Here is a 22,989-nt window from a genome sequence, read left to right as displayed (position 1 = left end):
GTTCATGGTTGGATTTGGATGTTGTCAAGCTAACAGGTTCACTCTGTCACAATGAAATATTGATACCAACAGTAGTCTGCTTGCTCACCAGAATCGCAGTGGCAAGTGAAGGTCAGCCAATGTGCTTAATGATATTTTATAGAAGCAGTAATGTCCACCATGTCAGCAAGCTCACATATTTTTCTGTTTATGTGTACATTGTTACTAACTACATGAGCATCCATCTATTTTCTGCAGAGCTTATCCTCACTGGTGGGGTCCCGGGGACGCTGCAGCTGATGATACTAATGCAGCGTGTTATACCGGAGACAAATTCCTTGTGTGTTCTACATACTTGGCCAATTATTCTGATTCCCGCCGTCATTGAGCGAGTGGTGGGGGTTAGTACACCCTGAACTGGTTGCACCAATTGCAGGGCACAGAGAGATGACCATTCCCAGACTAATGGAACGTAATTGGTTTCATATTGATAATTAAAATATTTTTCCAGTAACACATTGATTGATTTTCATTACTGATTTGGGGCAATTCTTCTTGATCTTTGTGCTATTTTCACTAACTCGTGTCAGAGAAATTGGAAAGTCTTTCCAATCGTGAACATTTGCGTCTCCGTTAACTCATCATTTGAATTTCAGAATTGCTTTTTGTGCTATTCTCACAAACTCATGTCAGAGAAATTGAAAAGTCTTTCCAATCATGAACATTTGCGTCTCTGTTTACTCATCATTTGTCAGAATTGCTATTTGATAAAAAGTCAAGTTTTTGGGTTGATGAAATTAAAATCACATGCAGTTTCCAATGTCAAAGAGACCGACACATTTTTCTCTCTCGTTTAATTCTGTACATATTCCACAAAGTCTGGAGATGACTGATGCCAAAATGTCCCTTCAGAAAGTGCCATTAAGTTATATTTTGCCAGGGCAGCAGGTAAAAATCCAACTAGTAGCAACACATGAGGTTGTTTTTTATGGCACCGAATACACAATTCTTGGAAGTTTATCACAAGACACCTTACAAATGTTCTTATTCCAACCAACACCACTTTCATTAAGTTTAGTGTACACAGCATTGTTTTTTATTCTTTTTTTTAAGCTATAATACTTCTAAGTACCATACGATGACAATTTGTGAATACATCTTGGATGACTAAAGCACAATGCAATTAATGACAAGGTGTCCGAAGCCGACACCCTTGGTTTACAGTCAATATGCATTCATGTAGTTTCAGTAGTTAATGAAGTTAGTCAAAAATGAAAAACAAAGTCTAGTAGTGTTGACAAATTTAAAGTAGTGTCAAAGTCTTATAAAGAAAAAAAAGGCGCCATTACAATTTTACAACTTTCTGAAGCCGCCTATGGTTTTATTTTTATTACAGTCAACAAGTGATGCCAACAATCATCTATCAGAATGGAGGTGAACATAACCTTGTACAATGATTGGTCCAAGGTGGGAACAAATGGGGAAGGAGGACGCGGAAGGGGGGTGCCAATTAACAGCCAATAGGACAAATTGCACGGGTTGACTGATATATGTGAGCTGTCAGGGGTGGAATGAGCAGACTCCACCATGGATGGAAAGCAGTTTGAGAATTTATTCAATATCCTTGACATCCAACCTGAGGTCCGTGTACTAGTACAACGTTTTGTCATTTCCAGTTAGACAATTTGTAGAGGTGCAACAACACTTGTACAATGACTCGCATGCACTACTACAACTCGTCTCAATTCTCCTCGTTCCACAACTTGTGCTACTTTGGGGCCCACTACTGGGAACTTATGCGAGGTACCAACAAATCTCAAATAAATGCTGATGTGGCTTTGTTCAATTTGACTCCAGCTTACCATTCATATACTAGTACTCCTTGTCTTCACTAGCTGTACGCCTGGGACATACTAGTCAAAAAACAATATTACTGGCTAGGAAAAAATGTGTTGTTGACAAGTGAATGCCGCTACGAGTAACAGTTGACATCTCATGTGCATTTTTGCTTCACTATTCGTCTGTAGTTGTCCAACAAGTGAGGACAAAGAGCATTCGTACATGTACCTTGGGCTGGATATTAAGGATCTCAAATAAATGCAGCAACTGTTTGGCATCACGACATTTTGAGCATTTATTTGCAGTAGACTAGTTTTCCCTCACAATTCAGTGCACTGGTAGCATATAGGCTAAGAGATCACTTGGCTGGACAGCCATTCGAACATTCACCAATATCTTACTAGTGCATGGACCTTCGACTACAAATCAAGGATATGAAATAAAGACTCAAGACAGCTTTCCAGAAGAATGATTTGGAAGTATCAAAACGCTGTCTTTGGACTACACTGAAACAAGAAACCAGCATCACATCTTTTCAAGACCACATCCAGGTACAAGACATATAAGCATGTGATGTGATGCTAGGTAAAAAAAAAAGGGATGAGTGGCAAATGTATACACAGTAACAAGCTTAAGTCAGCGCAAACTGTTTTTATTGGAGGAAGATGAAAATATGTTTTGGCTGGGAGACGGGTGATGGGCCAGGGGAACCAGAAGAAAAGCAAATATGCATGCAACAATGCCGACATGCTGAGGAATAGGATGGGGAAATGCCTTTTTCTCTTTTTAAATTAGCAACGAGCAAAGCAGATGTCATACAAGGCAATTTCAATTTTTATTACACTTTGTGGTTATTTTTTTCTCCACTCCTTTGGTTTATAAACATTTAAACAATTTCAGTGATCATGCCATTGCTGTAGTGTCAAACAGTAGTGTCAACAAATGTTTATCTCATAAGGGTGGTGGAAAACAAAATGTGGCTGCGTATAAAACAGAAGGGGATGAAAGAAACGTTTTTGCCCTTTAATCCTGGAAGTATGTGGTGAGCTGTTAAGGTGGATGGATGGTGAGGTTGCTTAATATCCAACCTTCCTCAGGTAATCCGCCATTTTATGTGCTTTCTTGTTAAGATTTCCACCATGGATTGCCTCCTTTCCCATGACAATAACCAATACTGGGGCACATAAGGGGGGAAAAAAACAGAGAGAAAATGAACACAACAGAACTGTCCTCGCCCCAGGTGACGGAGGGGGAGGTCCAGGTGTCAGGATCTTACCGCTCTTCAATGCTATAAAGGTTTCCATGACATTTGACAGCTTGCAGGAGAAATCTTAACAGCAATATTTATTTTCTCTTCTTTATGTCCCTCAAATTTTTACCTAAATGAGCCTGGGAAACATTAAAAGCCCGAATCCCGCAAGTATTTTGCCATTGAGTAAGCCTTCTTATTCAATCCGCCTCCATGGACCCCTTCTTTTCCCATTACAAGAACCAAAACTGAAAGACAAGAGATGGGGAAAGGGGGGTGGGGGCGGTAAAGGAAAAAAGGTAAGAAACGAAGGAAAGCATCCCAAAGTACTTTCATGAGAAGATGAAGATATGTTGTAAAGTTTGCGAGCCACGTTCTTGTACCCCGACACCCAAGGGTGTGTTTTCTTGAATAAAAACTAAACATACTAAAAACAGCAAAAAGCGGCCCAATATCACCAACACAGCTTTTTCAGTTTGGGTTCGATATGAACAAACAGCTGCAGGTAACCAGTTAAGCCCAAAAGTTGGTGACTTTTTGAATTGATATTCTATGACAGGAAATACCTATTCACAAGATAAAAACTTGCTAACAAAGAATTTGACTGGTGTATGAATCAATTTGGTTTGAGCTCTTCTTTATTCTTACAAAAGCCAGATATTGAAAGAAGGCATCATAAAAAATGTAGGGGGGGGGACCCAAGTGTTAAGACTGTGCGATCTTTACGCACTTAAAAAAAAAACATTTATGATACTGCATCGTATAATTGAAGGGAAGGGGGCTGAAAGAAAATTAGAAAAAAATGTTAATTGTGTTGGTTTTTCCCCATTGGATTTGGACAGACTGGGAAAGTTGATACAAGAGAAAGGCTGAAACAGACATGAAAAGATCAGAAGAGAAAATGATTTAGCCAATCCTTACGTGGGGTTTAATGAGGGAGGCTATATATAGGCTAAATAAAACTAAGCTAGTACTTACGCGCATTTCTATGGTGCAAACCAAGAGTCTGCTTCATAAATCTCAGAATTCTCCCAAAAAGTTAAGTTGCTACTTTGCCCTGTCCAATACAGCAAAAACTAATCATTTCAAAGAGGCATCCTACCAATATTTAAGTTGGCTCTGCGGAACGTTTTATCTTAATTTACGTAGCAAGATAATACCTTTTTACAATATGACTGTTCTAAAACCTTCTATTTACCTTGCCCAGCTCGTCCCACAGAGATGTTATATGTGGGTTCTCCTCCTTGGCTCTTTGTCCTCATGTCCATTGTCCAGTCGCCCTCATCCTGGAGGCTGTCTCTGAGCACCGAACACTTCTTTGAGCCCAGGGTGAGACCGCAGGTATAAAAGGTCTCTCTGTCTTTGCCGACCAGAACGTCAATTTCTTGGGACTGGGGAGGGGGAAAAAAACGAATACACAAATAAATCAAATAAAAGCAGGGCAACAACAAATGCTGCACCTTATTAACATAATGTGCATTTTATTTCAAATTATTTTGCAGAATTCATAACACTGTTTTGCTCACACACAATCCAAAAAGTAAAGGAGTACAATGTCATATACAGTGTTGTGAAATGGCATTGTTAAATCACCAAGTCACCGTGACTAATGACAGTTTTGAGAAAGCTGAGTTCAATTTCACAGGCAACACCCGCGCACTACATTTGTTGGATCAAGAAATCACATAAATAGAATGTGTCAGGCAAAGTGCAGTAGACTACAAGATCAAGAAACAAACAAATCATACCACGATCCAAAGAAATTCAAGAATAAATTGTAAAAAAGTTATTGAAAACTGCCAGTCTGCAAAACATTACAAAGCCATTCCAAGACTCTTGAACTGGGAGTGTGGAATTGCGGAACGGTAGCGGTCTTGAATTAGCGCAACATTTTCAAGTTGCTGTGCAAAATTCTTAAATTTGGTCATTTTACATCGAAAAGTGAGGTATTTGAGTAACGCACCATTATGCAGGATGCATAAAGGAGTTCCCATGAATGAACTGAATGTGAAAGAAACTTTTTGGCTGAATGCCTCGCTTCACTGAGTGTATATCTCCAATGTGGGAAAATGAAATTGTCAAGAATGGGAATTTTTCAGGGGGCGGGGGGTATTTCCCCGAATTTCCTGAATCTTGCAAAGAATGGGATGCTTTTTTTTTACATCCACACAAATAAAGCAAAATATGCACATTCAGAAAAATAACAGCTGAGGAATGAATTGCGGCCTATGGATCGATCCATTTAACTATAATAATCAATGATGTCACAGAATCAAAGCAATTAGAAATGACGAATCGCTTCTTTCCACTGATGAGTACAAAAATCCCACATCGGCACAGTAACAATAAAGATGGTTTTAAATGTTTTTCTGTGACAGATTGATCAAAAGTCAGTGAGTGTAAGCTTTTGTGTGTGTTGTGACCACAGGTAACCGCAGATCGGCGGCTTAACGTTAGCTAATCATCACAGCCATGGCACACAAAGAATGCTCCTTTTACTTCAAAGCCGAATCCAATTTGCTTGTGGGTTTGGAATGAAAACAACTGTGAGAGAGTATTTCTTATGATCTACAATTGACTGTGGGTGTGACTACGATGTTTTGTGTTAGGGTCCACGCCCGTTTCGAATGTGTCTCGTCGCACACGAGGCGGCGAAATAATCCTGCGGCGTTTACTTAGCCAGGAAAGGCCAGCGATGCGTTAGCTTAGCGTAGCCGCTAGTTGGCTAGTCATTTGCATAGATAACGGATTTTTTTCCTCCCCCCGGCGCTTTATCTGGCAAGCCTCGCGCTGAGATTCTCAACAATTGACACCTACCTTGCCCTCGACTTCATATTCTTACCGTGATATTGTTGAAAGTCCCACCGTCATGTGCTGCCCAAACGTATTTGGCGTCCAAATAGCCAACAATGGCGCTGTCCTGACAGCTGCCATCGGCCATCAGGTTTTCCACGTAGTTTTGCCAAGACATGTTGAATAAAGACAAAGCAAGGATACAAAATGGCCGAGGAGGCACGAGCAATATACCAAGGCCGAAAGGAGAACGATTCGGGAGCCTCGGATGAAAGCCACCACAACTCGGATGCGCTGGGGCGGCAAAGAAAGCCGGGGCACAAGTACGGTTGCGGCTGCGGCTGGCTGGGTGTAGTCAGGATTTGAGATCACTCCGCACAATGAGCCTCCACCGCTACCGGCGTTTTTTTTTTACGGCAGCAGGCGGCGGAAGAAAGAATGAAGAGGGAATGAGCTAACTGTCTGGGGGAATACTGGCCTGGGGTGCACACAAAGGCTGCTCATTTATTGTGCGAATGTTGAAGAATTCGGCACCCTTTTTCCCCTTTTATTTGATGACCAAGTTTCGCCTTCCTACGTTTCTTTCAACCATGCCAACTTTTCACCTCAGTCAGGACATCTTGGGAACTATTTTGCCCAAATTCCTTTCCCCCCACAAATCCACATTCTCGAAGACATTTTTCTGTCGGAGTGTTGTGCTCAATCTTGGGAACTATTTTTCATATTCCTTGACGTCACATAGTTTTCGTTATTTCACATTTTCCATGTTACAATCAATGCATTGATTTCACATCTTTCCTCGTCCTTCCACATTCATGACCAATTCAAACCATTGCAACTTCAAAAGTTAAGACCACTCAAGATATCTTGGGAACAAATGATTGCATTCTCCAAATTCTCGAATGCAAAAGCAAATATCCACCATAGATATTTTACATACTACCCCTCACACATTTCTTGACTAGTTAAAAAAAATTACAACTTCATACTCTTTTGAATCATCATCATCATCCTTCGATGTTTCAGCTCATCAAGACAGTTTTAAGACAGTATCTCCCAAAAGCAGTACACACACTGCGTGTAAACTGTTCTGATATGTCTATATTGTACTTCTCCCTGGTGGCCAAGGCGGCCGCACCAGAAGGAGCCAGACAATGAAGTCATTGGGATGCACAAACTGTTGAACTCTTTACGTTGTATTTGTTTTTCACTGTATGTTTTTCAAGTACTAGTAAAAGTGTGATAAAATTTGCTGGTGGTGTTTCATAGGGGGGCTGGGGTGGATTAATAGAAACGCCATTCATTTGAATTGGGAAAGATGATTTGAGATTCAAGTGTTTTGAGTTACGCATCTGGTCACAGAACAAAAACAACTTGTCAGTCAAGGCACAACTCTAAAATATCTGATGGACCTTAAGTCCATGGATTTAATAAGGTACAGCCCTTTATAAGGTGTTACTTCTCCCTGTTGGTGATTCTAAAATAAATATCCATCCAATTAAAAATACTCAAATAAATGTTTAACATCACGTTTTTTTAAGTTTGCTTACATTTCCAAAAACGAATTAGAAATAACACAATAAAAATGAAAAATGACGATTTTGTTAAAATAAACAGTATGTCATATTAACCTCACTGATCTCATTAAATAATTGTTCATTTCGCATGTACATAATATATTGATTTAACAAAATAAATAATGACAAATAAAATAAAACATGAAAATGAATTATGAAGTTGCTTCATTTAAATTACGAATTAGATGTATTTTTCTTACACATTTAAATAAAAAACAAAAACCCTTTTGTCATTTAGCACATCATAATTACACGATTAAATAAAAATGTATATCAACATGAAATTGTTTATTTAATTACATTAATTTATAATGAGAGAAAAATGGCCGTTAACCTAATTGTTGAACCGAAATATGTGAACATGCAGTCTATCTATCCATCGATCTATTTATTTATTTATCAATTTATTTATTTATTTCTACATTTATTAATTGCCTATATTTAGCCACTAGGGACAGTATAAGTCTAATGTCGGAGTACCGCTGTCTACCTAAATCCCCTAGTCAAGTATGGTCGCCTACGCTAATTTTAACATGAAAAATACAAACGAAATGATAAAAAACATGCACATCCTGCCACGGTTATGTTGGGTCTCACGAGTCTGCCACCCGCCACTCCCGTTCTCAGACAAAAACCGTTCTTGTGGCGCTACGTAATGTTTCCGACTTTTCCTCCTGGTACCTGAAGGCAGCACCGGCTGCACTAGTCTCCCCATCATGCACCGCGGTAGCATACAACATACGAACAGAGCCATCTTGTCACGGAGTGAGTGAGGCAATAGTGCTGCCCTTGTCGTTATATCCTCGTTATTCTAAAACTGTGACACTTAGGGCCGTTTTTTTCCTTTCCTTTCCTCGACCGTAAATTATTTATGGTAAGTGAGCGGTGAAGCGCGTGGACTGTGCGTGGGGGAGTGCTTTGGAGAAGATGTGTCGCTTACTAGTTCCGACGTAGGGGGGAGTGTGCGGCAGCCAGTTGGCTTGACTCGCTAGCTCTTTGCAAGGGCAGCGGGGCCCTCCTCAGCCCTCGAATAGTTCCCTCCCGTAACGGCGGAACACACTCGACAGCGGCACCGACTCGGGGAGACGAGCGGGCAAGGCAAGGAGGGCGCCCCCGGACTTTGAGGCAACTCCGTCCGGTATTTGGACGTCGTCTGCGGGGTGAATCGCATCCGGAGACGTGAAAGGGATGGCGCAGATTCACCTCAGTTACTTTTAATCCTAAAATATGACCTAGTCTGCCGCTCAGTAACTCTTGGATCAATTTTGACACCCAGAAAACCACAAAAACACCTGATGGACAGGACGTAAATTGGCCTGCAGAGTAATTGTCAGCCTCTCCTTTTCTGGTGGAGCAGGATCTCGACACACTCGAGGTGAGGAATCAGCCTGGAACTATGTCGAAAATGCCGGCCAAGAAGAAGAGCTGTTTCCAGATCACAAGTGTCACTCAGGCACAAGTGGCTGCCATTGGGGCAGTGGACGACACAGAAAGCCTTGAGGACCCGGATGAGCCCCACGCCGAGGATGTGTCGTCAGAGATGTACGGTGTGTCCCAGACTGAGTATGAACCGGCGTGTGACATGACTTCATCCGAAGAAGTGTTGAATAACGTCGGAGAGGCAGAAGCGACGGGAGTTGTGGCGCCGTCGCATTTACCTCATTTCTCTGTGCTGTCAGTCAATCCCTTGGGGGAGTTTCGGAAAACACTGGTGCCCGGTACGACTCTTGGCGCACAGCAACAGGCTGCCCCGACGTCCAGTCCTGGGCCTGTCATTGTCTCCGTAAATGTTTCCCATCCCGCTACAGTGCCCAGTCCAGGTCCTCCTGGTGTCCCTGCCGCCTCCACAGTGACCTGTACTTCCCGTTTCAGGGTCATCAAACTTGACCACGGTACTGGAGAACCCTTCCGAAGAGGCCGGTGGATGTGTACAGAGTTTTATGAGAAAGAGTCGGATGGTTCTGCAGTGAATCGGACTGTTGATGGCACGAGGAGAGACGCCAGCGCACTGTCCGAGGCTGCTGCAGACAGAGACATTGGGCTAGGGCAGACCGGCGGCTCTGTAATTGTCCCGATAACACACACAAACCAGGCCTCCGGTGCTTCACCAGATGTCGCCCGCTTGCATCCAGCCGAGATATCCGCGCATCAGAACTTCATCACCCGGCAACATGCTCTCAGCGGGTCTGGCCCGCAGATTGCACTAACCAGTAGCAAGTCCACATCTGTCCCAGTCCAGCCTGCAGTGGCGAGTCTCCAACCCGCCGCATCCCAGAGCGTTGGGAACGGATTGCCTCACATGCAGAGGTCCCCCATCTTGCCTGCATCGGCCCAGACGCAACCGTACCAACTTTCTGCGGGACATCACCAGACTGAGTTCTATCAGCAGCATTCTGGACTCGCTGCCGGACAGTCACTGTTGGTGTCCGGCCAGTCCGCGGGGCCACAGACAGTGGGACAAGCAACCTCTCCTGCTATGCCCCAGGGGTCGACAGGAATTTCTACTCCCAGTCATTTTGGGGACGTCGCTGGCGGCGGAAAAGTTATCCCTGGACAGACAGCTCAGAGCCAAACCATTGAAATGGGAAGCGTCGCGGGCTCCGCATTGGGCGGTGGATCTCCTCACGGTCAGTATGCCACCACCGGACCGTCCAAACCCCACGGCGACCACCCCGCATCTTCTAGTGTACAAAATGTGCCTGTCACTGCAGAGAGCTCCGGACTGACCCCTGCTGTGCCAACTGCTGTGCCCAGTGCCTCCACCGCGGCCGCGCCAACGGTGACAGCAGCTAGTTTGACTTCAGGTCAGATGAGTCAAGGCAGAACTGCAGGGGCCTTGGCGGGGCACAGCCTCCTTACAACCGGATTTGGACAGTTTGAGGCGGGCGGCGTAAGGAAATCTGACGGGGTTGTAAATGCACAGTCGTTTGGGAAGGATTTGGTGAAGCCCCTCATGCCCGAGAGCCTGCAGCTCGCCGCTCCAACGGTCACTAGCCTGTTTGGAATCCACATACCCGTCGACGGGGATGAGGAGAGGTAACGTTCTATCTTCTTTTACGTTGCAAATTGTGTGTTGTTAAAAAGCTCACATCCGTGGCGAGATTTACATTGTCAACGACATGCCCGTGCGGTATCACAATCGAGTGCCACTGATGTCCTGATCAGAATCACTCGGTCATCATTAAAAATGCCGTACAGTAATGAAACAAAATGATCTTTTAAGTAGCCAAACATGAGCACACATGCCAGTACAATAATCCAACGGTCCAGCCATTCTCTGTGTTGCTTATCCTCAGTAAGGGTCACAGGCGTGCCTGGGGCCTAACCCAGCTGATTTTTTGGGCGGGAGGCGGGGGTACACCCTGAACTGGTTGAGCCTCTTAAATTAAAAAAAAAAAAATGCAGGCACTTCCCATAGCATGAGTTAGATTGTGCACAGGTTGACAACGTTTCGGAGGAAGTGATAAGAGGAAGGGCACATGTCAGATGTTTCTCACTTGTGCTCAAAAGTTGAGGTCGCGCATGTGTAGAAGACAATCATCACTTCCTCCGCTTACTCAAAAACGCAATCGTGCACATGAGTCACATTTGAAGCTTTTGTGTTCACGAGAAATTGTCTCACTTCATCCCGCAGTCCTTGCTGCAGATTCCATTTCGAATGACCATTTCATATCCATTATAGTGACCAAAGCGATCGGTACCGTCGCGTGACTGCTGAAAGAAATGTCAACAAGAGTGTGAGATGAGGTACTTGCAGTGCCCGTTGATGACATCATAGCACATTCAATAAGGGAGGATGGTGGCAGAGTGATTTAAGAGTGGAAAAAATAGATTTTGGCGGGGTTGTACAGTATAAATGGCACGTAGCAGAAAATGGAGGAATCGCTAATGATAGTAATATGGTGTCTCGGCGTCTGGAGATCTGAAACATCAATGACATACCATGATGAGGTAACAAACGAACTGCTTCCTCACCCTAAAGTACACATTGAAGCAGCTTTCAGGGAGCTGTGGCTCTCCACTGGGCCTAAACTCCCCCCAGATTCTGCCGTACCGTTACAATTGGATGACATCATACCCTTTTTTTAGCTGCTGTTCATCTCCTCTCCTCGTTTTTAGAAAAGCCAGGGCTTTCCGTCGAAATGTGACAAATATGTACAGTACGGCCGAGCTATTGGCTACTTGATGTACCAATTTTCTTTCTGCGTGACGGTGCCAAATAAGGGCAAGCTTGCGCTGTGCCTGCATCGTCCCTGCACCCTGCTCTGCGGGTGATGCCGCGAAAACCAAGTGCAGTGTGTAAGCACCACTTATTGTTCTCAACGTATGCTTTTTTTTTTTTTTTTTGGAAGACAACTCTGGTGAAGTTCTTCTCCCGCCCCTTCTCCGAATTCTGTTTTTCTCTGAAGGGACCCAGCTCCCTTACTGATAAGAGCCCGGGGGTCCCTTACCTCAGCAAAGCCCTATCGGACATGGACATGAAGCAGCACTCTTTCCACTGTGATACTATTTTGCTGATAAGAGCTCTTGTCAGCGGAGTGTGCCGACCAACTGCCCTTGTGACATACATTTTCTATACATTCCATTTTTGGCCCTCCTGAAATTCGGGTCGAGGAAGCAAGCAGAGGGACGACCCGTGTAGCTACTTCAACAGGCATTTGCGCTATGCTTCAGTCGCCCCTGCACACTCTGCTGTATTTCTACATTTCCACTGCACTAATTATGTTTCTTCACACGTGGAACACAAACCGCACGTTAGAGCAAACACACCCTTTTACCTTCCGGCTTGATTCATGTTGATGGCGTCATGTGTTTTAAATAGCAAAGCTCAAACGCTCTATTGATTGCTACGAACATAGTTGAAGTAACCCGGCCCTGTAGATAAAATTCCCCTCCTTCACCTTGCCGCCGCGGTCCTTCAGACTAAACTGCAGAGATAGCGAAGGCCGCTTGCATACGTGGAATATGAGTCATGCTGCTTTAATGTTTCCCCAGATGGTTTTTGCTACCCGTGGTGTAAAAGAACAATGTCACGTTGTTCTATCTTGCTCCTGGATTTGCTTCATTTTTTATAGAGTAGCTCGCATGAACTGTTTGTGTTTGAAGTGGCGGGTCGGGGGGGGGGGGATTCAGATAATCGCACAAGAGACTGGACAAGTCAAGGTAGTGTTTTGATTTGATGAGTAAGCGAATGGTTAGCAAAGTGGACATTCTGAATTGGAACAGTGCAGTGTCCAGAGTGGACCATCATCATATCATCATTTGGTTTCGTGTTCTCGTTTCGGTCCTCCTCTCGCCTGAATGACTTTATACTTTGACAACTTGCTTTTATGTTGCGATGAGTCCTGTGCTCAGAAGCGAGCTGGGTCTTGGAATTTGAAACTACTGTATGGCCTTGCGCTCATCACGTCGTCAAGAGAATTTCCCATTGGAAGTGGACTGTGTGAATGGGACGATGAGTAGTTTGAAGCCTGTGATTTCCCACGCGTGCTCTCCTCGAATCAAGATCCTTCCAAATTCATCACCTCGATTCACCCTTTGTGGAAGACCCTTTTTCACAATGTCACAATAAAAATGAGACCAAAAAAAAAATGCCGCAAGCCATTATGTAATCAGGCTGAATATTTCTTACTCATTTAATTTCAGTGGTATAATTGTGTGATCCGTCAAGTGAAGGCGATTTTAGCCGATGATCATGATGATCTTAAATATTTCGGCCCCCCCCAAAAAAAAATAAAATTGGTCAATATTTTTGGAAGGTGAACATTTACATTTAAAAAAATCTGGCATTATCTTCTTGTGCACTGTCTGTGACCAGATTTGGCTCGCGTCTCTAAAATTGTAACCGTTGAATGTATCATTTTTTCAAACCAAACCGCACTTTCATGGTATTGTTTGTTGCTCGAAAACAAGGAGCCGGTGACTCACTCCAAGTCATCTGACCATGATCATTTCAGCCCGTTGCTGGCTTTCTCCAAGCTCTGAGCTTTAAACTGTGAAAGGAGTTTGTCTCGGGGGTGGGGGAGTGGCGTGGAATTGCATGTACGTACGTGCGTGTGTTTGGGGTCTTAAGCATCTTTGCCAACAAAGTAAAAGTGTGCTCGAGCATAGGGAGAGGTTTGTGAAAGTGTTTAGTCATGAGGTAATGTGAGGAAGTGTGTTTGTGTGCGTGTGCATGTGTGTGTCTGTGTGTTAGGTTTCTAGGACAGGAGCCTTGTGTATGTGCTGACACACATGCTGTAAATCAACTCCTTATTCCTGCGTGTGTGCGTGATGTGTATTGAGTTGGTGTGTGTGTCCACTTGCTCGCCGTTTGCCAAGTTGCGGTGTGTTTGTTTGGATTTGCTCGTTGCGGTTTGTAAAATCGTTTCAAAGTTTGCAAATGTTTGGATGCAGGAGGGGGAGGGGGGTGCGGTGTTGCCGACGAGGGGGACAGTGTGGGGATATCCTCTCCCCTTTTCCAACACACATCCGGTACTGCAGTACACGGTGTTCTCGCTGCCAAACATCAGGAATCTCTGCAGGGGTTACGGCATTAGGTGTGCAGTCAACATTCCACTGAGGTTTGAATCTCTCGGAATTGAGCGAGTTCCACGAAAAGAAAGAGTGCACGAGCCAAGGAAGAACTGATACATTTTGCTATTAGAACCACCAGATTGATTTTCAACGAGTTTCTGCTGACTGCTACTGACAGGACCGTAGTAGAACACTTTTAGAGTGGTCAGTGAAGGTCGCATTTTTTGGGCCTCGATGGCGTGCCATCTTTGACTGCACGGCGTTCTGCTGTTCAACCTGAAGTTACAGTACCTCACATGTTTTTTTTTCTTTTTTGTATTGGGTTACTTGCATCAACAGTTGAACACGAAAAATGGAGGTTAAAGGTTATCTTCAGTCCAGCTTACTCATGGTGAAGAAGACCTGAACCAACCATGACCAGGTTTCGATCAATGATGCGGAAGTTTGTTTTCTCCAAAGTCACACGATTGGCCAAAATGGTGAAATTGAATTGCCACTTCTTAGCAGCTGATGACACAAGCGTCTTGTTTCCCTATTTCATCTGTCCTTATTTCTTTTTCTTTTCCCCCCTTTCCTGAATGTGGCTGACACAGGAACCCCTCCAAGGCTTTCTACCAGGCCTTCCAGTCTGGCACCAGATTAAGGGACTCAAAGGCCCACAGTGATAGGTACAGTACTATACTGGAATGGACTGAGCGGGGGGGGCCTTGCGAGAGTGCAACAATGTGTGTGCAGTGTTCTTTCGGGAGCCCAGAGCTTTGCTGTTCGCCACCTGCATGAAATGAGTTTGGAAAAGCTTGGCAGCAAAAGTGCAATTGGCCTACAGACTTCTCAATGACATCTTTGTTTCTCTCCAATTTTTCCTCACTTTTCCTCCTCTTGCACTTTCTCTGACACTCTTGCCGTTGGAGAATGAAATCTACAAGTTGATTGCTCGCCCCCTTTAATTGCAAACGTTTTAGGAAAAAAAAAACCATACCTTAAATGGGGCTACGCGATATAGCGAAAAACCTCCGTCATGGTGGCCTGTGCGATATGCGTATCGCGAAGACATGCGATCGTATGGTTTTATCCAACTGACCAATTAGATGCAACATTGAACGAGCGCATCGCTATCCAAGAGGAGAACCACATCTGGAGGCTAACACTAAATACATTTAAAATATATCTACAATTGTTTCATTTTTGTCTTCACACGTGATTAATACTGTATTCCACGTTCAGCTTTTCATACCTATAAATGTTCATACTGCATTATACATCATAGTTGCCGACCATTTTATTGGAATTGGTTAGAACGAACTACTGTTACAACGTACAACTTTATGTCTCTTGAGGTCCATTGTAACGTGGTTCGACTGTATAGCACACAGGTGTCAAAATCAAAGGCCCGGGGGCCATATCTGGGCCGCCACATCATTTTATGTGGCCCGCCAGAGCAAATTAAACATCAAGCACTTCGATGATGCTTGCTAAAATCTCTACCAAAATTTAAAATTACTAAATTAGAGACATATTGTAAGCATTTTCTTGTGACCAAACCCCTCATTACAGTAACTTAAATAGTTGAATAACCCGATATTATTGACTTTTACACCCCCGGTATAGCCCCACAAAACAACCCGAGCGCATCTGTTGCCGTGCATAAAGAACGTCTTGTGACATTGCAATTGGCCCGCCAGACACTAAGTGACGCGATTTAAGTGTTTCGCAGCATGAGAGGTTCTGCAGCCAATTTTCATCCGTGGCTTAATTTGAAGTTTTAGGATCGAGGACCCGCCTATGGATATCCGTTATTTCCTATGAGTAATATTGCATCCAAATCTGAGCTATTCAAAAGTCTGGAACGCGTTTACTTTCATTTCATTGTGTTCTCTTCAATGTTTTATTTATTAATGTATTTTTCCTTCTTCAATGCATCTGGCCACGTTGTCCCAAGTAGTTTCCACAACAAGCTGGCATCCGCAAGACCATTGAGAGGTGATTAGTTTAGGAAGCAGCACCAAATCATGACATGTCAAACGCTTGTCCACTTTTAGCACTCGCATCAAGTTTCACTTCTCAGAAAGCAAGCCGCTCAAAGCCTTTTATAACTTTTCCTGGTCATATGACCGCTCATGTCGCATGAATGAATTTTATTTTTCTATGTGGGGTTCACGTTGTTGTTGTTCGGGATCCCTTATCTTGTTTTTGTCAGCTTCCAGAAATGCTCATTCAAGCTTCTTGAAACACTGCTTTTTGTCTGGTAAACTCAGTCATAGTTATGTTCTCGATGTACAAGACGAGAGGTGCCAACAATGAACGGACAACTAATGCATCCATTTACCCCAACCGCTTATGCTCACGAGGGTCAGCATGATCAAATAAATTTCTAATTATTTTTGATCATGGGTGAATCGTGAAGACGCTTTATTAATTTAAATTGTCCACATGCTCGGAATTTCACCTTCTTTTCAATTGTTGTAGTCCTGCATGAAAGTCCACTGACCATCTTTGTTTTGAATCAAAATAAAACATTGTGTTTATTTTGGAAAACAAAGGTCAACATGGTTGCCTTTTGTCTGACATGTATAATATATATACATATACCGTATATTTACATGTATATTACTATAAACTAGTAACTGACTCGTAAATAGTTTGTGCCGATTTGAAATACTGTCTTGTTTTTCAAAAAAGTGATGGAAATGTCAAAAACATTTTATTAGATTAATCCGTTGATGAACTGATTATTAAAATAACCATTGCAGCCCCATATGGAACTGTGCATCTTAGGGCTTGTTCAGAACGCCGGGCAAAATCCTTTTATTTTTATTTTTTACCGCATCCAGATTGAAACCGGGTGGCCCTTTTGTAGTCTGAAAACTCACAAAGAACATGAAATCCCAAGTAATTAATTGATTAATTAATGACTGTTGGGATTGAAGCCACATTTGGGAGGTAGTTTCATATCGGATTTGGACAGCTCCAAATACACTTTTTGGGTTCAACGTTCCTCTGCGTCAGTCACTCTACGCGACGCAATTCTCAACGCGCTTGAGCAGAGAGACAATTGTTCGCCCCTCAGTTGCATAAGGCCATAGAAACGACTCTGTTTACGTTGTACACTGACCCAGACCCAGCGAAGTCACACTGCGAGTTTTGTTTTGAAAGTCAGCCACTCAAACAAGCTCTTTGTCGCTTTGACATGAGCTCCGTCGGCTTAAACAAGATCATGTGTGTCAGGAGAGACGCAGTCTTGCCAGGCTCTCTCTTGACTCGCTCTGCAAAGCGCAAGTCATTCACGCTGTTGCTTCAAAAGTCTTTGCTTTTGTGCCAGCAATTCCTGGAAGTTCAACTCTCTGTTCCAGATGCTGTCCTAATATGGTTTTGGCTCGAGGGCCGTCCTGACTCGCTTCGGGTGTTTTCAAATATCTTTTCAACCAAGCCCTCATGAATCATCTCATACTCATTTTAATCTGGTTTGTATATTTTGGCTCGTGTCGGTCTTCGGGTTCAACGTCACTGGCCAGCGAGCTTGGGGCTTTTAGAGGGTCCTATACTATCATATATGTGAAATATGGAACTGAGTTAGGTACTCATATACAGTACGTGTACATTCTTGCATCTGAGTAATGTGAGGTGTGTGTGTGTGTTTCTCTTTAGTTGGAGTCATTGAATGTCTCAGTCGCCAGACTTGCCTTTTGCACAGTGCAGTGACTTGGCACGTCGCCCACGCTGTCATCTCCAATGAAGTCAGTCGTATAGGATATGTGATGTGACAGTTTGATGGTGGAGGAGGGGTGGCGGCCTCTTACCGTCGTCCCATAAAATGAAGGCCATTAAGAAAAGGGAACGTCTTCTCCTGAAAGGGAGAGTCATTTGGAGGTTTTTAAAGCAATGAATTATAGCAACATGTAATTGTACTTTTCTTTTTGGGCCAATAGAGGGCAGTCAAGGTTCATTTGTCAGCAGTCAATGCATCCACCAATATGGGGGTGGGGGTGGGGCATCTTGACACTGCAGAATTAAAGAACATTTCTGTCAAGGTAAAATGTGCTTTTAACTTGATGAACATATTTTGCCCAATTCCTTGTAGTGATTTATTAGTTTTATTTTGTTTTTACTTGTAAGTGGTTATTTTTCCGATTAAAAATAAGGCAGTGGCAAAACACTTGTGTTGGAGATTTTTAGGCTTTTAATGTTCAAACTCTGCAGAATGTTCGACTGACTTAGAGTGAACATTAAATGTACTTTTTAGGAGTCAAACCTCTCGTTTCTCATTTTTGATGAGCACTGAAGCCTACTGTATTTGAGTGCAGGTTGTGACGCTGATACTTGGTCAGACAAGTATTTTTTTTAGGTGGTATGTGCCCATGTTGTAAAAAGTTACTACAAAATATCAAAACTCACTATGGGAGTGACTTTAATCATAGCCAATGTCTCTCGCTCTCTCTCTCTCTCTCTCTCTGTCTCTCGTTCTCTCTTTCGCCTCGTGGTTGGTTCATGTTTCTTTATTCTAAATGTGGTGTCACGCTTGCAGCCACTAAATACCTCCCGTCCGCCACCGTGGCTCTCTTTTTCGCAACTGCCCAAGGAAGCGGTCGGTGCCGGCAGACAAAGCATGCCGTGTAGATTTTCCTACAAGGTCTCATGCTGTCCCGCCAGCCCGGCCCGCGGAGGGACGAGCCCGCCGCTCTCCCGTCGCCCGCCTTGCAGGTATTTTAAATGCCGGCCGCACGACTGCAAACCTCTAATGGCTTCAAGGGCTTGGGAGTTTCAAAATAGTTGCAGTTAAAGGTCGCGATTTGGAGGATTTGCTTTGGCTCTCACTGCAAAATGGGAATGTGTGGTATTTGCACTAACCTAGTCTGCGCTTCTCTTTAAAACCTGACCCACATTTGATTGGGAGGAGCAGCTCAGCTTGATGTGAAAGATCTATTTTGTGAAAATTGTTGAAATGCACACATTTAAAACATTTCCATTCACGATGTGTCTCCAGCGCTTGTGTTTTGTGCCTCTGAGTTGACCTGTTTTGTTTTCCCCTCTTCTTTGTTGCAGTGCCTCTGGAACGAATATTGTTGCCATTGATAATAAAATAGAACAGGCCATGGTAAGTACTTGCTTTATAAGTGATTTTTGTGTGTGTGTGTGTGTGTGTGTGAGGTTTTGTCAACACAAATTCTGTTGGCATGTGGATAATTGATAAATTTGGAAATTGGATGTGTCTGGGAAGTTGAGCTCCATCCAAGACGTGGCAACCTCTTTGCAAGATGGCATCCAAAGAGTGGTTCAGAACATTCACAGACATTCGGCCATCCCACTAAAAACGATGTTTAAAAAAAAAAATTTCAATTTCCGTGAAATCATTATTATTTGTAACGCTCCCCATTTTTCATCAAGGAACTTTTGACCATCATTTCGAAGCGAATCTGGCTGTAATTCTTTTTAATTTGGGAACGTGAAAGCAGTTGTTCTTTAAAGATGGGTTTCCTGACCCCTGGGGGTCTGCAAAATTATTTGCAATAAACCATTGTATCATTTTTCACAATATGCTCTTCTCCCTAATTTAGCTTTGGGCCGATTTAAAGCTCTGATGTGCTTGTGAGGCGTCAAAGAAATCTCACACTGTTACATGAATTGTCTTTTATTTTTCTAAGAATAAAACGTTTATCATTACTAGCGACAATTGCACGTTATTGGTTCGCTGGGGAAATTTGATTTCATGTGTGTGAATGAAGTTACGAGCTTAATCGCGGACCAAACTAAACGTATAAATCAAGGGATACTACAATATCAGAGACACCGTCTTCTGTTTGTCGTCAGGACCTGGTGAAAAGCCATCTGATGTACGCCGTGCGGGAGGAGGTGGAGGTCTTAAAGGAGCAGATCAAAGAGCTCTTCGAGAGGAACTCTGTGCTGGAGCGGGAGAATGCCGTCTTGAAGTCTCTGGCCAACAGCGAGCAGCTCTCGCAGCTTCCCGCCCAGTCCGGGGGTGCTTCGACCGGCCCCGCACCGACGGCACTGCCGCCTCAGTCTCAGCCCTCGCTGCCCCCCCAGCAGCCGGCGGCCGGGCTTCAGTCTCAAACGCAGCAGCAGCAGCAACAACACCCGAAGGCCCCGCAGACTCATCCTCAGCTCGACGCAAGCCAACAGCAACCCAACGTCACCTCAGCTTGACAAAACGTGCTACGGGTGTAAACAAACCCGAGAGACATTACCATTACGGTCAAACTCACGTGGGAGTGGGACGGAGCCCTGTGGCCAATTGCGATGCCAACCTAAAACTTAAATCCAACTCATCGTTGGCCTTAAAATGGCTTCCGGATGATTGGATTTATACAAATTGCACCGGAAGTAATGAATATAACTTAACACCTCTAAAAAATAAATTAAGTGTTTACAAAGTGCTTTAAAAAAACAGAGACCATCCATGAAACAGAACGATACCCACAATCACAAGTATAAAGGTGTACTAGAAACGGGAACGAGAGGAGAGTTTTTTTTTTTTTTTTAAAGCTCAGGCAAGCCTTTCCGCTAACAACCCTGGCAAAACATAGCTCCTTCCTGACCTTCAAATTCAATTCACTTCAACCTACCCGACTCAAATATTGGCCTTGAACAAGGAACGGAACTGCCAAATTCACAACAGGTGTTTGAAGCCATATTTTCAGGGATATCCACTTCTGTGCCTTTCGCTGCCTCTTCGTTTGGAGTGCCACTGGAGGAGTCACAGAAAGACACAGAAGTGGAGGAAGAAGGTCATGCCAAGTCACCATAAAGGTCAAAGTGCGTCAGAGGCTTCACCCTAGATTGCTCCGCCACGCCAATTGCCCCAACCTTTTGTGAGCAATGCGCCTCCTTGACACCAAACCCAACTTTCCTATCGGCCGTGTCTTTGGCACCTCCTTAGGGCAGGATGGAATGAGCACTAAATTACAATGAGATCTGCGGAATGGTGAGGGTTTACGAATGTCTATATGGGTTCTACAGGAAAAAACAAAACGTTTCAAGAAACCTTTGTCCTCTTAGCCACCAGCTTGACCACAAAGTGCAGTGTGTGTGTGTGTGCGTATGCGTGTGTGTCTGTCTGTACAGTGGGCCTTTCCAGTGTTAATGCAATCATCATGAGGCAGAATCAAACGGCATGTATCGGAGAACTCGGGGTGATGTTTCATTTTTGAAACTTGGCAAGACACCCCCACCCACACGCGTGGACAACTGCAGGAGTCCAAGACTGATCTGAGACCTGCACAAGTCCACCGAGGAGAGGTTAAAGGGAGGGAGTTTTGCCTCATGTTAAGGGACAAATGATTGTCACATAAAAATATTTTTTTAAGAAGATCCATGTGAGTAAAGTAGGGTGGGGTGGGGGTGGGGGGGGGTCATGGGGAGGGGGGGATTTTAGCCTTGCTGAATCCATGTAAAGAGAGTCTCATCTATGGAGCGCCAACTCTGTCGTTACTTGTACATCAACCCTTCAGTTCATCTTTTGACTTTTGCTGTCAAGTGATTTATTTATTACGGGGGGGGGGGGGGGCGGGCTGCTATCTTCATAAATGAATCGAATGAAACAAGAGCCCCTTTATTTGTTTGTTTGATTTTTTTGGTCAAAATAAATATGCCGACCTTCCCAGGGGAGCAATGTTTTATAGCAGGGGTTCTCAAACTGGAGTCTGGATCATGTCTGGGGGGGGGGGGTTTCGCAAAACAGAATCCACAACAAATTCCAAGAAAGAAAAGTAGTCCAGTTCCCTTGAAGCAACCTTTGCAAATTCACATGACCTGGATGACACGCGCACATTTTTTTTTTGTCGCTGGTATCAAAAAAATCCAGATTCATTATTGAAAGTCAATGATTTTTCAGACCAATTAGGTGAATGCCCTGCTACCTTATGACCACTCTTGGCACACTGGTAGCGAATCACTAATTTATGGCTACGTATGGTCGTTATGTTTAATTGGTGTTATGATGAGGAAAGGATCCTTGGAAAAAAAATTCCCCTGGCCGCAGAAAGTTTGAGAGCCCCTGCGCTCACGTATAGTAGTGAAAAAACAAACAAACCGAAAAGCAACATGGAATTCTGACCAACGTAAAACACTAACTCAGATTTCATACTGCCCTTGCCAATTTCAAGTAAACAAGACTCAGTATGAATGTATTTTTTTTAATCAAATCTTTAAAAGCCTCGATAAGTGACTGCTCATCTGCTGATATCAAATCTGATCCAGTGCCCCGGAGGGGAGGCGTCTGATGACCGAAGTCGTCGGCGAAAACTGAGATGGTTTTGCCGCACATCCCCACCTTCACTTGGCCTCGGGGCTGAAGGGAAAGCTGTGAAATCATTCTTTGTAACCAAAGATGGAAAAATCTGTCACTTCAGTTTTTTTTTCTCGTAATGCATGCATGAACACTATTTGGAAAAAAATAATTGGGATTTCTGGTGAAATTTCAGGATGGATCAAAAATTCCCTTTCTGTCACACGCTGCCTCTTCCGCTCCCTCTGTTGCAAACTGTTGATGTCACTGGAAGCTCAGTGGCCACCGACAAGATGGGGCCAGTTTCTCAAAACAAGACCTGCTCTTGACGAACCGTGCATCCTAAAGCCTAATATGACCACCAAACTCCTAGAATGGGCTTTCGCGCAAAGGAACGGGCCACTTCAATGCCTTCTGTGACTCTTCCAGTCTCCAAAAGGCAAGTGGACTGAGTGCATGCAAACGTTACGTTAAAATGAGGTTCATTTGAAAAGGATCGAGTGCATTTTAGGTTCATCCAGAAATCCCCCCCCCCCCCCCCCCCAAGTCCAATATCCCTCGCTTTTTCCTCTTAGTGTATTTTCCCTTTTTCTTCTCGTGACGCCATCACAAAATATTTTTGTTGCCATTCAGCATGCTGTGTAACCTTCAAACCACTCTCTTACCTCATTTTTATTCAGCACTCTTATTGTAAGTCAGTCTGTGAACAGTGTAAGTGGGCTGGCTTGGGGGGTAAAAGAGGTTCAATCACCGCAGAGTTGGCGTCAGCGGTGAGAAAAATAAATGCTGGTGTTTAC

At 43.8% G+C, this 22,989-nt stretch overlaps 2 protein-coding genes across 9 annotated transcripts; one reads left to right on the top strand and one right to left on the bottom strand.

Moving 5' to 3' along the window:
* Positions 1-816: 816 nt before the first annotated feature.
* Positions 817-6,235, bottom strand: LOC127616199 (profilin-2-like). Of its 2 annotated transcripts, none has more exons than XM_052087658.1 (3): positions 5,910-6,235; positions 4,266-4,458; positions 817-3,315 (listed from the first exon to the last, which is right to left on the bottom strand). In XM_052087658.1, exons 1-3 carry the CDS (start codon positions 6,036-6,038, stop codon positions 3,218-3,220), a joined length of 420 nt encoding a protein of 139 aa, XP_051943618.1. In that variant the 5' UTR covers positions 6,039-6,235; the 3' UTR covers positions 817-3,217. The 2 variants fall into 2 exon arrangements, with proteins under 2 accessions (XP_051943618.1, XP_051943619.1); XM_052087659.1 differs by having other exon boundaries at positions 817-2,992; positions 5,910-6,233.
* A 1,920-nt stretch (positions 6,236-8,155) lies between these two features.
* On the top strand, positions 8,156-22,315 carry LOC127616181 (TSC22 domain family protein 2-like). Of its 7 annotated transcripts, XM_052087629.1 has the most exons (6): positions 8,156-10,473; positions 14,547-14,621; positions 15,896-15,933; positions 17,599-17,687; positions 18,994-19,045; positions 19,759-19,905. In XM_052087629.1, exons 1-5 carry the CDS (start codon positions 8,834-8,836, stop codon positions 19,021-19,023), a joined length of 1,872 nt encoding a protein of 623 aa, XP_051943589.1. In that variant the 5' UTR covers positions 8,156-8,833; the 3' UTR covers positions 19,024-19,045; positions 19,759-19,905. The 7 variants fall into 7 exon arrangements, with proteins under 7 accessions (XP_051943589.1, XP_051943588.1, XP_051943590.1 ...); XM_052087628.1 differs by lacking the exons at positions 15,896-15,933; positions 17,599-17,687 and having other exon boundaries at positions 8,156-10,064; positions 10,149-10,473; positions 19,759-22,315; XM_052087630.1 differs by lacking the exon at positions 17,599-17,687.
* Positions 22,316-22,989: the final 674 nt, after the last annotated feature.

Source organism: Hippocampus zosterae, chromosome 15, assembly GCF_025434085.1.
Source record: "Hippocampus zosterae strain Florida chromosome 15, ASM2543408v3, whole genome shotgun sequence".
Classification (NCBI taxonomy): Eukaryota; Metazoa; Chordata; class Actinopteri; order Syngnathiformes; family Syngnathidae; genus Hippocampus; species Hippocampus zosterae.
This window is presented reverse-complemented; position numbering and strand designations above follow the sequence as displayed.